The sequence below is a fragment of the Buteo buteo genome, chromosome Z, assembly GCF_964188355.1.
Source record: "Buteo buteo chromosome Z, bButBut1.hap1.1, whole genome shotgun sequence".
NCBI classification, from domain to species: domain Eukaryota; kingdom Metazoa; phylum Chordata; class Aves; order Accipitriformes; family Accipitridae; genus Buteo; species Buteo buteo.
The window spans coordinates 51059215-51074805 of NC_134204.1; the positions used below are offsets into that span (position 1 = coordinate 51059215).

The following is a 15591-nucleotide window of genomic DNA, read 5'->3' on the forward strand; positions in this document are numbered from 1 at the left end:
TGTTTATGCAAGCAAGTGCCCAAATTCTCTCAAGTCCTGTGTATCATTTGATTCAGTTCCTCTGCATCCAAGTCTATTCAGAATATATACATATATATATATACACATCTATGTATATATAATAAATATGACAGCTGCTATCATGTTCTAGGATTCTGTAGTTGTGATGAAAGTCTGGAATTTCTTCCACTGACACATTTAATCAAGATATCAATTAACCCATATTAAAAAGTTACATATGTGTTATTTTGTAGGTTGCTATTCCTAAAAAATAAAGATTTTAAAATTACAGCAAGTATTCTTCCTGTACTTCCACAACAAAAAGAACATACAATTTAACAGATCAGAAACCAGGAACACAAACACAGAAGTATTACTGTAGGGGCCTGATAACAAGCAGAAATCCTAGGAAGTCCTAACTAAATGCTCAGAACTACTTATGTTACTGTCTATTGGCTGGTATGATGCAAAGGTTTAGATTTACTTCTGCAAACGACAGATGGAGGAGGTGCTATCTTCCAACTAGTGCCCAATGACAATGTAAATACAGTCTGTTAAAAGGCTGAATGACAAGGACTAAATTATTCAATCTGTATGGGTGTTAAGAACTATAAAATATCTAAAATATGCAAGTTTCATTTCAGGCCTCACTAAGTTTTAGAAAAATGACTCAAAAAGTGTTTAGGTAACAAATGAGCAAGTTACGTAGTGAGTTAACAGAATGTTCTACTCTTTTTAATGCACCATGAGGAAAGAAGCAGCAAAAAAACCCAGTAGTATAATGAATACCTCTGTATTACAATAGTCATGATCATTTGGCTGGTTTTTGCCTCCTGCAAAAGATGCTAACTCATTTGTGATCAGGAATCAAAATAACTTCTCATGTCTGCCAGCAACTGAGCAGACTATGTAATTTCTCTGTATCTTTCTGTGCTTGTCCATACAACAAAGACCAGGGAAACTTAAGTGACCACAGCTCAGCTAGATGTTATGAGCAAAGTATACAAAATATATACATGAAAATAGCAACATAAAACACCTTTTCCCATAATTTTATTATAAGCTTCAAAATAAGCATATTGATCTACCAAAAGACACTTTCTCCTTATGTATTTTTGTACGTGCAAAATTCTGTAACGTACTATTAATACCAATAGAGGTTATCAACACATTTATAATAAAGATCCATGTAAAAGCCTTTCTGAACTCACCTGGCTCTCAGAGTTTCTCGATAAGTACTTACATTGGTTTAGAGATCCTTTAAGTAAAAAGCTCCTATGTAAGTATTCTTATGCAAAGTGGAAAAAAACAATGAAAACAGGAAGCACCTCATTTATCTTCTCTTCAGATGTCTCATCTTGGTTATTTTTGAATTCTTCATTTATCTTTTGTCTTGCAGCTAAATAAAGTAAACAAAAAAACTAAAGTGTGAACAAAAAATTTTACGTTGTCTTTGTCACTGCCTCAAGGCTTAGAATCCTAAGTCCTTTATAGCACCTTCCTGGTGCACTCTGCCTCAAGTATTTTAATGTAATATTTCCATGGAATTCAGGTGATGTCATGTTTTAAGTTGACTGGCATGGAAATAAAATATGATTGCCCATCTAGCATTTGAGGTTTAAAAATAACTAACATACAGAAGCCACCACTAAAGCTGGTTTACTAAAAAAGCAGTATTTATCCTGAGGAGCAACCGTACATAAAGAGAAACAACACGACTCCTTAGTACAGTTAAACATGCTTTGGCTGGACTGAAGAGAGGGAGAGGGGGAAAAAAAAAAGGCAAAAAAAAATAATCCCAGGAAAATCACCAAGGTTCAAAAAAGAGATGTTTTCCTTATGAAATATGGCTTGAGTGCTCCAGTCTAACAACCAGGTTTTCTGTTTCAAATTAAAGGACATCTGGTTATGGACACACAAGTTTTCCCAGTGATTACTTATAAAATGTGGAAGGGAATAATTTAAAGGAAGATTCTATTAAGAATTCTCTTTCTATGTATTCAGAGAAGAAAGTTCCACAGAAAGATAGGTAAGCATGCAACACAGAAGAAAAACATCTCACCTTCAAGGGCTCTGGTATCATTTTTAAAAACTTCTTGACGGGTTCTGTGTAATAATTTAAAAAGCTTCAAAACCTGTCAATATAACATCAATAGAATTAACTTGTTTGCTAGCAGGATTCTTAGCCAAAATGAACACATTGCAATTAAAGAGTGTTCTGGTTGACCTTTCATGTTCTTTCCATTTTGTACAGAATTTGGTATGGAATTAGTATCTAAAATACTTTATCTCAGCTCCTGATAGAATAACTTGCAGCCAAAGCAGATGTGAGGAAATCAAAATCCTAGACAGTTCTAGATGTTTCAAATTAATCCAAGATGCTAGAATGTACTAGCACTACATTCCTAAATAATACTATGGCACGACAGAAATATAATCCTGAAAATGTGTTGACACAAACATATTTATTGTGCCAATATCAAATAAACCCAACAGAATCGGAATAACTCTGAAAGTCAAGTCACCTGAAGGGACTATCAAGGGTGTATCACTGGATAGTCTCAGATTATGAAAAAAGATAGACATATAAATGGCTCAAGTATTCTCACACTTACAAGCCAATGTGAGAGGAGTGAATTTCAAAAGGATCTCAAACTGTGATTTAACTAATTAAAAAATTATTTTTCCTGTCTCTGTATAATACCTGGGCATAACCTCTACAGGCGATGTGGCAAAACCAAAACAAAGCAAAGTCCTTCCCTAACCATAACTGCCAGACTAACAAATAAAAGCTTCAGTAAAAGCAAACACTCAAAAAATTAGGATATACAACATAGAGCTGACACACCTCAGTATGTACGTAAAGCAAATCCCTTGAGAAGCACAGCTCACAGGCACATGGTTTTGACTGTTTATTCATATAGACTATAATGACTTACAGAAATCCTCAAGTCCTTATCAAGCTTTTCTGGTGTTTGTCAGAGATTGACAAGAATCTCTGACAAGCACAAAAAAAAAAATCTTGATAACAAGATACCTTCTGAAGTTATTTCTAGTACTTCCTAGTGTGTTTTGGCATGTCCTAGAAGGCACAATTCCAGGTACTTCATGATAATCCTAAATTGTTTTCTCACAATCAATATTCAAAAAATTTTTAGAAGGATGCAGAGGAAAAAAGGGGCTGTAACTGGAAAATGACCATCGCGTTTATCAGCATGCTCTGTATCTGTGAGCTGGAGATGCAAACAAGACTGTCCCGTAAAAGTAAAAGGCCAATAAAGACATTCAGGCAGGGCCCCCCCAAAAATGTTGCCTCTACTTTAAATCTGCTAATGACAGAGAGAGAAACAGCAAGGTTCTCTGAAAGCTATGACTTCCAACAGATGTCAACACATTTTTAGATTTTTCAAGCTAAGCTGTCACCCTCCACTCAGGTGGTCACTTGACTACACCTTGAGAAAATTCATCCAGAAGTGTATGCACACAAAAAAGACAGTTTTTAGGAAGAAGACATAAAACAGTAAGAACAGGCAACTTTCCAGTTCAGTACTGCTTCTTTAACATAATACTACCACAGCTTTAGTGCTAATAAGGGACAACTTACAAATACGAACAAATTCAAATCTCACTTCACCACACGGATTAGATCACATCATAATTTCTACTGTAACTTATGATTTAGCATCCTGTGGAGTATATGCTACTGCATTACAGATCTTTCTGCAAAGAGGACAAACTAGTACATTCTTGATTGCCAAAGATTCTCACGAATGTTTAAGTAAAAAACTTTTGTCACTTTTACAAGAATTAATACGTGACTTGACAATCAGTTAAATCAATGTGAGAAGAGGCATATAAAGGAGAACATGGACTCTAACTCCTTTTAAGCTTCTGTGTCCTTAATAATTAGCAGCCAAACAGAACGATGTTGCCTTTAATCGCAACATTCCCTAGATGGCTGAATCTGTGAAAAGCAAACTGACAGAATTAAAAGCCAGTAAATAAATTTCTTGTTCTGTAGATGTATTTTAAGAGCTTTGACTAAGTTATTTGGACAGGACAACCTGAAACATTCCTACCCCATAGTATTTTCGCCATCTTTGCAAACAGTAAAGTTAGTGTAACTAATGATTTTGAATCAAAGACATGTATGGTGAAACCTGAAGAAGTGTTTTATGGTTATTCTGAACAATTTGATCCAACAATTTTCAGGCATCTTCCTCTGCTATTTGGCTATTTCTGCAAAATCCTCTTGGAAAGCTCTTCGCCACACCAACCACAGAGCAGTTATATTAGGTGACGTTGAAGCAATATGTATCAATGCACAGACTCCTTTGAGCTCTGCACTTACCTAATGAAACACAGAGCTCCCCTTATACCTCAGTGCATTAGTACCCCTAATACTAGGCTTCAGAACATTTCTGAAACAGGGGCTCAATTCCCCCTGGAAGCACTCTATACTGCAAAGCTGAAAGGTTCAAATAATTCTTCTGCCTTTGCTCTTCTTCATTTTTCAATCGCAATTGTCTCTCTTGATGTATTTTAACCTCTACTTGACTGCCATCTCTCAACTTGCTTCCTTTTTCCACAACGGCCCTTGCATACAAAACCCTGCTTTCCATCACCTAGTTCTGCATCCTTTTTGCCCGGACAGCCTGTGGATGCTATAAACGCTAGCAACCGCTAGGAAAAAAACCTCCTACCCTCCAGTTAAACACAAAGAAAAAACTCCCCTAAGTATGCAGTTGGCGTCTAGTTACTATTTACAGCCCAAGGTCGCAAACCTGAAGGGGAACACAGTGCGCTCCTCCGGTGCTTCACGCACTACCACCAGCTCCAGCCACGCTGGGCACCCAGCAGCGCCAGGGGGGACAAAAGCCCACTGCGGCCGGCGCACGGCAGCAACAGCCCGCCAGCGGCAGCCTTCCCCCCGACGCCGGTGGCACTCCGGAGCCCAAGTGACTCCCGGTCTCACGCAGGGCGCAGGCCAAACGGGGAACGACGGGGTCGGCACCGCGGGCCGCTGTGAGGCGGCGGAGAGCTTGGGGGGGGGGGGGGGGCAGCCTCCACCGCCGCCTCACAGGAGGCCGACGCCGCGCGGGCCCTGCCCGTCCCTTCCCCACGGGCTGCAATCCACTCGAAGCGGTTCCCGAGTACCGGGGACGCGCCAGTCCCCGTTCCCCCCCCCGACCGCGCATGCGCATCGCCCTCACCTGCCCGCGGCTCGCCATGGCGACCGCCGTCCTTTTCCGGTTGGGAGCGGCGGGGAAGCGGCGGAGGCGGAAGTGACGATGAACATGTTCCGCGCCCTGCTCCCCGCCACCGTGCTGCCGGGTGCCCCCGCCAATGCTGCCCCGCCGAGCACGGCTCGCCGTCGCCCTCGTTCCGGGAGCCTTTGCCCCCGCCGCCAGCCTGGCTGTTTCCCAGAAGTGCTCCATTGCATTTAAACTCTTAATTCCAATGCTGATACCGAGATAATCAAGGGTTATTTATCAGAAGTGATTGGACTGTTTAATATTTTGTTGGGACATCCTCTCTCTTGGAGAGAATATTCTGACTGGGACTGAAGAACCACTAAAAAATGGAAACAGTCGCCCTATCAGTATGCCCACTGAGGGTGGCAGGCCTGAATCCAGGCTAACTTTGGAAAAAAACCAGACGTGGTTCTTCAGGTGACCACAAGAGGAATTACAGGTTTTGACACGGAACTGCCTTTGATGGTAGACGTCAGGGCGCCGAGCGCACTCATGCACCTTTGTGGCCTGACCAGCTCACAGCCCAGGGCCCCGCGTCGGCACCCCGGAGCCTGCAACGTCACAGCGGGGCCGGTCTCCAGCCCTGCCATGGCCTGAAGTGTGACCCAGCCTGCAGGTATTTGGAGATCGCAACCGTGGGCTCGCGGGACTCTGTAATACACGAGGACATAGAGGCTTCATCTTCTAATTTTCTCTACTATTACAGATTACCACAAAATAATCACCGCTAGCAAGTGCACTGTCACAAAAATCACCACTAGCAGGTATACCTATGATTAATAAAACAACTACGTATCTATCTCAAGCTATGACAAATTCAAATCGTAGAACCACTTTAGGTTGGAAAAGACCTTTAAGATCATCGAGTCCAACTGTCCAGTCCAACTGATGACTATCGGCAAGCAATAACAGCAGCAATCCCCTGTACAGCAACAATCAACGTTACAGCAACAACCAAGTAGGTATTTACTATCTCAGGTCACTCCAAACTTTCCCTTAGTGAAGCAACTTATCAACAATATAACAGCAGATACATTATAACAGATTACTTGTATGGATGTATAATACCAGTATCAAGTGAATTAGATTTCAGAAGGGGCCAAACCATCCCGGAGTGGAGGACACACTGATCCCAGAGGGGGGACCCGACCATCCCAGAGGTGGGAGGACGGACCAAGCCCACCCTAGCAGTGGTCCCAGCAGGGGGCCATGTAGTAACAGAGTCTCACTTCAAAGATGATCTGCGGCACAGAGTCTGGAGTCCTGGGTGGGAGTCCAAGATCTCACAGAAAGTTTCTGCAGAGAATTCAGCCTGTTTAGGAAAGGAAAAGTACATGCCTCAAGGGATGTTCTCGGAGAGAGAGGCTCCATTTTGGAAAAAAACTAAGTCATTTTTATATCGTAGAGACATAAGAGGGCATAGGACACCACCACTGTGAGCAGCCAATCGATGCCGTTAATTTCTGTTTTCCACCTGGAACAGGTGGATGATGATGTTTGCTGTTGTTTCAGATCAATTTTTATTTTGCCAGACCATTTTCCTGCTCTTGCAGTTAGAACAGCCAATGGCAGTCATGCACTCTTACTTTCTCCGGGTGTTTTGTCCTTTCCCGGACTATTTTTCACCTTTTCAGATGAAAAGTTGCTGTTACAGTTCCTTGTTTCTGCACTTACCAATGGTATCTCAGGATGTCTCTGGTTTCTAGGTACCTAGCTGTACTTAAAAGAGGCCAGCTGCACTCTTCAAGGATGCTTCCCTGGCTGGCAGGCATTTTCTCTGTCGGTGTTTTTTCAACAGAGATTTTCTTCTGTTCAGTCACTTTCCCTTTCTAGCCAAGTCATCTTTTTGGCTGCCCACAGCCCTGCCCTGCCTTGCCCATTGCCTGATTGACCAGCCCAGCCTCGGCCTGGCTGTCCCAAGGCTCTGTCTCGTACTTGAAAAGTCAATTGCCATTCGCTAGAAAACCAAACAAACAAGCTTATACTTCAGTAACTCATCATGCAGCATTAGCTAAAGGCAGCATAAGGATTTTAAATGTAATCAGCTTTACTGCTTCGCTAGACCTGTAGCTTCAATATATAGTCTATGTCACTGTTTAATTGCAATCACAGTCAAAGCTAATTGAAGTGTGGAAACACTAAACTATTACTAAATATTTTTACTATTTCAAATCTCCTAAATGCACTTATTTTGAACTATGTACCTCATAAAGAAACTTGATTTGTTAGCAGGAGAAATTATCCTTATCCATAGATCTATTTGCAGGAATAGTTATTGCTGCTGTGAGTGAATGAATTAAATCCTTTGAAAAGGCCTTGTTATATTCAAGATAATATAAAATTTGCCATTTACATGGTGAGACAAAAATATATGTTGAAATAAATATCTGAAAAAAGATGCTTTTGCCTTTTCAGAGAAACTTCTTAAATTGTCTTATTTATGTCTTTTCTTAACATTTAACATAGAAATATGCTTTCTGGACTGACTCCACAGCAGCCCATGGAACTACTTCAAGTACCTTAACATGTACAAATGGATCCTGAACAAGTATTTATATGTTAAACTGCTCCTGAGTCTGTCTAGCCAGTAATATCAACTCTTCTATTCTTTCACAAAATATCTTTAATTCCTGAGGAAATAGGGGAATAAAATTATTCATATCTTTGCTTAACAACCACGGTTACACAACAACAGAAAGCAAAGCAATTTGCCCCTGAAGCACCAATTCCATCCTTGTTTTAGCCATCATACTCGAATACTATCAGTAGGACATGTACATGTCAAAATACCTTAATACAGCACCATCAAATGAGGAACAGAGTATCATCTCAGTGTTTACTGTGCTTTGTCAGAGCTTTGTTTAGGGTATCTCAAGCTGCATAAATTCAGAGTTACTACCAGACGTGTATAACAAATCTGCTCTTTTTGTAACAAGTTCAGGTAATCGAATGTGGAACCATTTTAGGTTTAAACCATTCAGCAGTATTTATTCTCTGCCTCCCTCCAGAACTACCTTTCCTGCGAGATTTTTGTCAAGAGGCAAATATATATAAATGTCTATATTAAAGTATTCTTAAAGAAAGCTTGAGGGAAATCAGATTCAATCTATTTTAACTGTGAAGTTTAGAAAATGAAGCTTTGTTGTTACTCTTTTAGTTTTGGCATTTTTTTTCTGCTTTTTCATTTCTCCCATTTCGTGACTGGTGTTACGTATGTAAAAAAAAAAAAATTATGATTAGATGCCGCAGCTGTGTAATACTGTATTGCCCTCAGTGAATTACTGCCTGTTCACATTGATTGGTCTGTTTATAGTTGGAAAATGGCTTACGTGTAGAAGGGCTGACACATTAAACTGCCTGTTATTGCCCCTCTGCAAGAGCCATTCCGATGCTAGCAGCACCCAACACCTCAGACTAAACCCTGTGTATGTTATGACCTTGCTCTCCAAGCTTTGGGGCCAGAGCTGATGTTTGTAAAAGCCCACTACCTGGCTCGGCCCAAGCCTTATCTTGACGGAGCCCTGCGGCCCTGAAAGGCCTTCAGGCACTGGTGCACTCTGTTTGTCATGTGCTCGGTGCCGGGGGGCCACAGAGCTTTCGTCTCAGAAACCTCTGCCAAGGTAGCAGGGCCTCCAGGACGTGACTGACAGCAGTTTCTCCTTCTCCTGCAAACTTGTACGGAAAAGCGAAGGGCAGCCCTGCCAGAAGCAGTCATGCGGCTGCACGGCGCAGTCCCAAGACGTCACACAGAGATCTGGGCCGGACTTGATGCGGCAATAAAACAACATTTCGGGCTACCACACGCCCGCTCGGGCCGCCACCCACGTCCCGCCGCTTCCCTCCTTGCTCCTTCACAGCCTTGATGCCTCCGCGGAGCGGCCGACAGCCTCGCCCCAACTCAGATCCCTCCGCGCCTCCCCGAGCCCCATCACTCCTGGATAGCGAGGGCGGGCCAGCCGAGTGGGAGGGGACAAGTGAAAAAGACAGGCGAAACTACCAATGGTGAGACGGGTGCGGGAGGCCGTGATGGGTTTACGCACTAAGGGCCGCGGGGGGCGTGGCCGCGGCCGCGGGAGGTAGCGCGGGGCGCCGGCCGCCATGGCGGACGAGGTCAGCAGGGCCCAGACCGCTCGCCCCGGCGGCGACACCATCTTCGGAAAGATCATCCGCAAGGAGATCCCCGCCAATATCATCTATGAGGACGAGCAGGTGCGGGCGGTGCGCGGCCGCGCCCCGCTCGCAGCCGCCCGGGTCGGGGGGTGCCGTTGAGGCGCTCGGGAGCGTGGCGAGGCGGGCGGGATGGGACGGACGGGGCCTCTTCTCCGCACCCTCCTGCAACGTCCCTAAAGCACCGGGCTCCTTCGGGCACCGGCGGGTGGCTGGCGGATGCAGGGCTGCAGGTGCTGCGCGGCCGGCCCCGGCCCCGCTCCCGCTGTGTCACCGGCCTGTGTGTGGCGGGGGGGCCTCTGGCGCTCCCCGTGTCGCAGCCTGACGGCATTGCAGGCCGTGCTGCAGGCTTAACTGCCCGGGGACGTGTAGGGGGTTAGTCGTGAAACCTGAGATTAACCGCCTGCAGGCAATCTCCTTGTGGGTTCAGGGCGTACGTACCCAAACAGTGCACCGTGCTAGCCGCAGACGTGCGAGTCTCGATGTGCCTCTCGAGAGCGTTATCGAGATTATACAGCTGTGTCTGCCAGGCTTTGCTTATGAACCTCTGAGAGGGATGATTAAAGGGAAGAATTACAGAGAATTACAGCTTTTTCTGCTCTTCACAACAGTCTGGAACTGGTCAGCCTGCAGGCTGCAGAAGTCGGTTTCTGTGGTGAGGTGGGGCTGGTAGCATTGAGTGATGCTGGTGCACCACAGCGTGCTAGGAGCTAAGTGAAATGGTTTATGAAAAAAAATGCAGCTCTTATCTCTGAGATGTAAACTAAACTAGTATCCAGTATAAGCCCCGCCCCCCCTGTTTTAATGGGAGTACTGAACATCAACAGGGGCTTTTGCTTTTGAAATAAGGGATTATCTGCAGTGTAGAATACAGACTCACTAAAGATGCTCTTTGTCTGATTTGTATGCTTAAAAATTACACATAGTTTGGAAGAGTGTTTTCTTAATAGATACAGAAATGTTGTGGCTGCCGGCTACTCTCAAGAATATTGGAAATTTTCACTGCTTTCTGAAAATCATGCTTACTTTACTGCTCTGTGTTTATGTGAGGGTGTGCATCCTGTCTTGACCCGGGTCAAAGCTGCATGAGGCTTTTCGTCAGCTGTCATGGCTTCAGCAGTGTAACCTGAGCACTGTGCTTGATTGAGAATCAGGCCATTGACTTTGATGAGTGACTTGAGTGGGGTTTATAACCTACTCTGACTGCCGTTAGTGCACAGTATTTTCTGGAAGAGCAATTACCTGCAGTATCTCAGTTGATTTTTACTTTAAACTACGCAGAAATTTAAAACTGCCTTTAGAGTTTAGTTGACTATAGTGGATGATCTTTAATTCATTTTGTTGACTCTGTGAAGGTCTTTTTAGGCTGCAAATGTTACAAGGAGAATTGTAAGGAAGTCTTTTAATCATTAATTGACACGCAGAGAAAAGGAGGTATTAAAAAGTACAAAGTCTCTGAAATTAAGCCTTATCACTGTTGTTTTAGTTGAATCTAAACTTGCTGAAGTGAAGGTTGGTTTACCATGCACTCATGGACTTTGTGTGATTGTGCTCTTGTTTGATACTACTTCACGTCTCTGTCCCATAGAATATTATTTGCTACCAGTCTTTTGCTCATTAAATTCTTTGACTGAGTTTGGCCATTTGCATTCTGCCTCTAGGTGGACCACACAGAATAGAAAATTTGCTTACAAAGTGACCGAGTCAAAGTGAGATTTATTTAATTAGGAGCAAATTAGTTTTATTAATCCATTCTTTGCTTATCAACCTTCTCTGTTTGGGAAAAACAAGCAGTTCATCAGAGATTTAAAACTGGGCATTATGTTCTTAAGGATAGCTTAAAATAGGACAGATTGGAGGTATGTAAGATGCGACATTGTTATGTAGGTAAAGTCCAGGCTTTTCACCACCCTTGCTCTTGGCAAAGGCTGCAGTTCCTCTCAGTAGAATTAAAAAGCAGTATAGTCGCAAAGAAAATTCACTTTGTTGATTCACAAATAACTGAAAGCATCTAGGAAATAGATATTTTGAAGAATGTAAGATACGTGTTTATAAGTATGCACTCTTTGTGGCATAACTCAACTAGTATCCACCAGACATTTTGCTGCTAAATGTGGTGTCTACATCAGAGACGCCCTTTGGTTAGCAATGGCAGAGCGCATGCTCAGTGTGAGCATCTGCAGGCTGTGGGGGTTGCAGTAGCAAGTCCTGGTCTTGTGGTTGGCCATTTGCACAAAGAGGCATAGCTTCCTTTTCTCTTTCTTTGCTTTCTCTTCTATTTCTCTTACCTATTACAAGTTCCTAATTTGAGATTTATTTGATGCAGTTAAGTGCTGCATGCAGTTTCTGATTGATAGTAATTTTGGTACTTCCATAAAATTAGTTGCAAGTCAACTGCTTATTGTTTATATTTCAAAAGTGATGCCTTTCCCTCAATTTGAGAATATCTGAAGTAGGGGAGCCTTAATACATTATTTTGAAATAATCTTTTTCTGAAATACTCGTTGCTGTTGAGAACAGAAATGTAATCCAGCCTCAGTCAAGTTACTTTAGGTTCTTCGAAATTGCCTTGCTATCTTTGACCAAGGCAGTATTCACACATAACTGGAAGATGATTGGTGACTGTTTGCCATTTGTTTTATTAGCAGGGTATTAATAAAAAAGTGAAATAAGCATAAATGTACTTTTTGTAGGCATGCATGTCATCAGCTCTGTTAGTTGGTATGCATATGTGGAAATAATAAATCATGAACCTAATTGCATATTAACTTGTTGAGAAGACTATAGCTTTTAATTAATACTTAAAACTGAATAATGTTTATTTTTTTCATACCAGAAGGTCTTCCTAAGCAGGTGTTTTGTGTTTAGAAATTAGAGGACTTTGAATAATACATCACTCAACAAAAATCAACATCTTTGCTTATGTTTGGGGTATCTAATAATCTGCTTGAGTATGTATTTAGTGGGGCATATTGATTTACTTAAACTGTTGCCTTTCTCTGAAGCACATTATGTTTTAATTGTTTGTTCTTCTTCCAGTGCCTTGCGTTCCACGATATTTCACCCCAAGCTCCAACACATTTCTTAGTGATTCCTAAGAAGCCAATTGTCAGGTTATCTGAAGCAGAAGATTCTGATGAATCTGTAAGTACTCTAGAAGCTTTCTGTACACCAAATTGTACTTCTAATTACTTCCTAATTTACTAGACTCTCCCCCTTTTCCTCTTGACACGTCAAAGAGGCAAAGTAGTTTTCCAATACTATAATCCTTTTCCTCTAGCTTAGAATGGGAATGGAGTTAAGGTTTTCCAGTAAAAGTAGTGATACAAAGCAAAATGTATTTCTGGGTATGTATTTGCAGTGCAAAATGCATTGTTATTTTGGAGTACAGTCTTGATATCTGTTTTCATGGTTTACGGGCAGTAGTACTTACTCTAATATGGGCCTGGGGTTTTGGGCAGGTCAGAGATGAAGAAAGTAAAAGTTAGCTGAGAGGTGCTGAGTATTTCAATTGTAACTATAAACATCAAGTTCAAATATTCTGTAAACTTTTACATGATAAGATAAAGTTTCTTTTCCACCAGATTTATATGTGTTACCTGAAGAAGTAACGGGGGCTTTAACCATGAGATAAATTTAGCTTCTGTGACACTTCTGTAGTTTGTTACTGTCTAGCTTGAAAAAAAATCTGTAGTTCTTTTTTCCCCCTATATTATGCATAGTCAGTCTTTATAACTTTTCTTGGACAGTGTCAGTTGCAGGCAGACAATAATTTGAAGAGCAGTGACTGAATTTCTAAGAATTAGCTTACTGGCTTATTTGAATGGTTCTCTGCTCTCATTCCTTCCCTTCCTGCCCTCTCCCCTTTTTGTGTGTTTTCTGTTTGTTTGGTTTTTTCTTTTCTTTTTTTTTTTTTTCTCCTCCAGCTTCTTGGGCATTTAATGATTGTTGGCAAGAAGTGTGCTGCTAACCTGGGCCTGACCAATGGATTCCGGATGGTTGTGAATGAAGGGCCTGAGGGTGGGCAGTCTGTCTATCATGTACATCTCCATGTTCTGGGTGGTCGTCAGTTGGGCTGGCCTCCCGGCTGAGATTTTTATACCACAAGAGCTAACTGCATGCATACAAATTACCACCAAATAGATTTTAATATGTTGCCCATCGATCTAGCCACTGTTAATGTATTTTTTTTTTTTTAATGTGTGTCTATGAAGGGTAATAAATGCTTTGAACAACATTCACACAATAAAGATTGAGCATGTGGGAATCGTCTTTGTCTGGTGTGCCTTACTGACAGAAACAATTCTGCAAGTTAAAATGGTGTTCTCTGGAGTTTAAGTATGTAGCGTGTTTCAGTCTGCCATTAACAATCTTCTGTAGATAGTGATTTGCCGAGGCATTTGAAACCTGAAGGTACAAGTGCTTAGCAGTTTCATGTCTTTTGGGAAGAAAACTAAGCTTCTTGAATGTGGTATGTAAATACTTGTAAAGCCAGTGTAGGCTGCTGCTAAAACTTTTTAAAAAAGTTTTGTATGAAATTTCAAACATGCTGTGCAAGGGCTGTGTTAGTACAGTGCAGTGTGTCAGAAACATGCAGCTCCTGTTGGAACGCTCTGTCAGTGGCTGCTTTATGAGGCCCCATCTTTCTGATGGGAAGGGTTAAGAGAATAACGTTAATGGCAGCTGTGATAGTTCCATAGCATGCTGGTATTTACTTCTACATTGTGATTTTGATGGAGTGGAGGACTTGAAATGAAAATACTGAACTGTGTCTGTAGGGCCTTGTAAGATGCTCAAGGCATTTCGACACGTAAGCAGCATGATGTATGTATACATTTTAGATTCCAGATTTATTGGGTGGACTTTGTCCTTCAGTGAGTAGTAGTTTTTCTATGTTGCTGCATACAGTTGTACATGCAACATTCATCGAATCTCCAAGACAATGAATTTTCTTGAAGTTAGGGTTACAGATGTGTCTGCCAGTGTAAATATAAAGCAACTGCTCTTTCTGTTAAAACTGAGAAGTCCCAGCTAGCCAGTTTTTATGACGGAAGATACTTGGAAGACTTTGGGCAGATGTGTTAAGAAAAAACGGGTGTTTTTGAGCACCACTTCTCCAGAGTACAATTTTAACACCAAAGGTGTTAGAGAAAGGTACGTGGGAATGTAGAAGGTGGACAGTTAAAGGCTGTGAGTTGTGATTTCTATTCAGATAAAAACTTCTGTAAGTTTGGTAAAGGCATTTGAATTCATTCAGTGTGAAAGTATTCTGTAAGTACTTCTGAAGGTTCTGAACCTTCAGAGTTTTTACCCTCAGACATGACTTCAATTGGAAAATCAGCTAGTGCTTCTGAAAGCAGCTGGTCTGTAGTCAAGTTAGGAATAAAAAGGTGGGCCTGTAGTGGTAGCCTCACAGCTGTTCTCCTGGGTGTCCTGCACAGAAGTGAAGAAGAAAACCAGCCAACTCCCAGAGGTACAGCATTGCTGAGCAGACAGCTGAATGTGTAACACAAGAATGAGGTTTCACTAGTGGATACAGTGGGGCTACTGTAAGGTTTATGGCTGGGAAACCTGCTATCAGAACAAGTTCATGAAAGGCACTTAAGGATATTGAGATCAACCATTGGCACTCAAATGTGGGAAAAGGCATGTGATGTGTGTACTACTTTCACTGTTCTAATTTCTGTTCTATGTGTATGCTTTATACCAACATTGGCATTTGTGAATTAAAACATGACTGTTGAAGTTAATTGCATCACTGCTGAACCCTGTATGAAAGTAACCCGGTAAAGCTTTTGTTGCTTTCCTTGGAATCTGACTTGCAGATGCACGTGATTCAGGAAGGTAAGAAGACTTCCAAGTGAGGGCAGAACCATGGAATTGTTTCAAGGGTAGCCACGAGGTGAGCTTGCTAACCAGTTTAGCTTTGCTTCAGTTTCAGATGAGTGTGTTCCATAGTACCTTGAAAACTGAAGACATGCTCAAATGATGAGTAGTACTGAGCTTAAGACACCTGTCAGACAATGGTGAGCACAATGCGGGAAAAATACAATTGAAGGAAAACTTTTTCCTAAGTTGTGGCTGTTAAGACATCACTGAACCTTCAGGAAATGGGAGGACTGGGTATTAGTTGCCCTCTTCTAGCTCTTAAAAGCACTTGTCAGTTTGT

The 15591-nt window shown here is 42.1% G+C and overlaps 2 protein-coding genes across 5 annotated transcripts in view; one reads left to right on the top strand and one right to left on the bottom strand.

Annotated features, from left to right (window-relative positions):
• Positions 1-5286, bottom strand: part of LYRM7 (LYR motif containing 7) — a 31628-nt gene extending 26342 nt beyond the window's left edge. For all 4 annotated transcript variants that reach the window (XM_075019820.1, XM_075019818.1, XM_075019816.1 and 1 more), the window contains exons 1-3: positions 5214-5286; positions 2063-2135; positions 1329-1399 (exon numbers count right to left, since the gene is read on the bottom strand). In XM_075019820.1, coding sequence (XP_074875921.1) covers positions 1329-1399; positions 2063-2135; positions 5214-5231 — 162 coding nt within the window. In that variant the 5' untranslated portion in view covers positions 5232-5286. The remainder of the gene's footprint in view (positions 1-1328; positions 1400-2062; positions 2136-5213) is intronic.
• A 4024-nt stretch (positions 5287-9310) lies between these two features.
• HINT1 (histidine triad nucleotide binding protein 1) lies at positions 9311-13689 on the top strand. The gene is made up of 3 exons (XM_075020232.1): positions 9311-9464; positions 12462-12566; positions 13349-13689. The coding sequence occupies exons 1-3, from the start codon at positions 9354-9356 to the stop codon at positions 13511-13513; spliced, it is 381 nt and encodes a 126-aa protein (XP_074876333.1). The 5' UTR covers positions 9311-9353; the 3' UTR covers positions 13514-13689.
• Positions 13690-15591: the final 1902 nt, after the last annotated feature.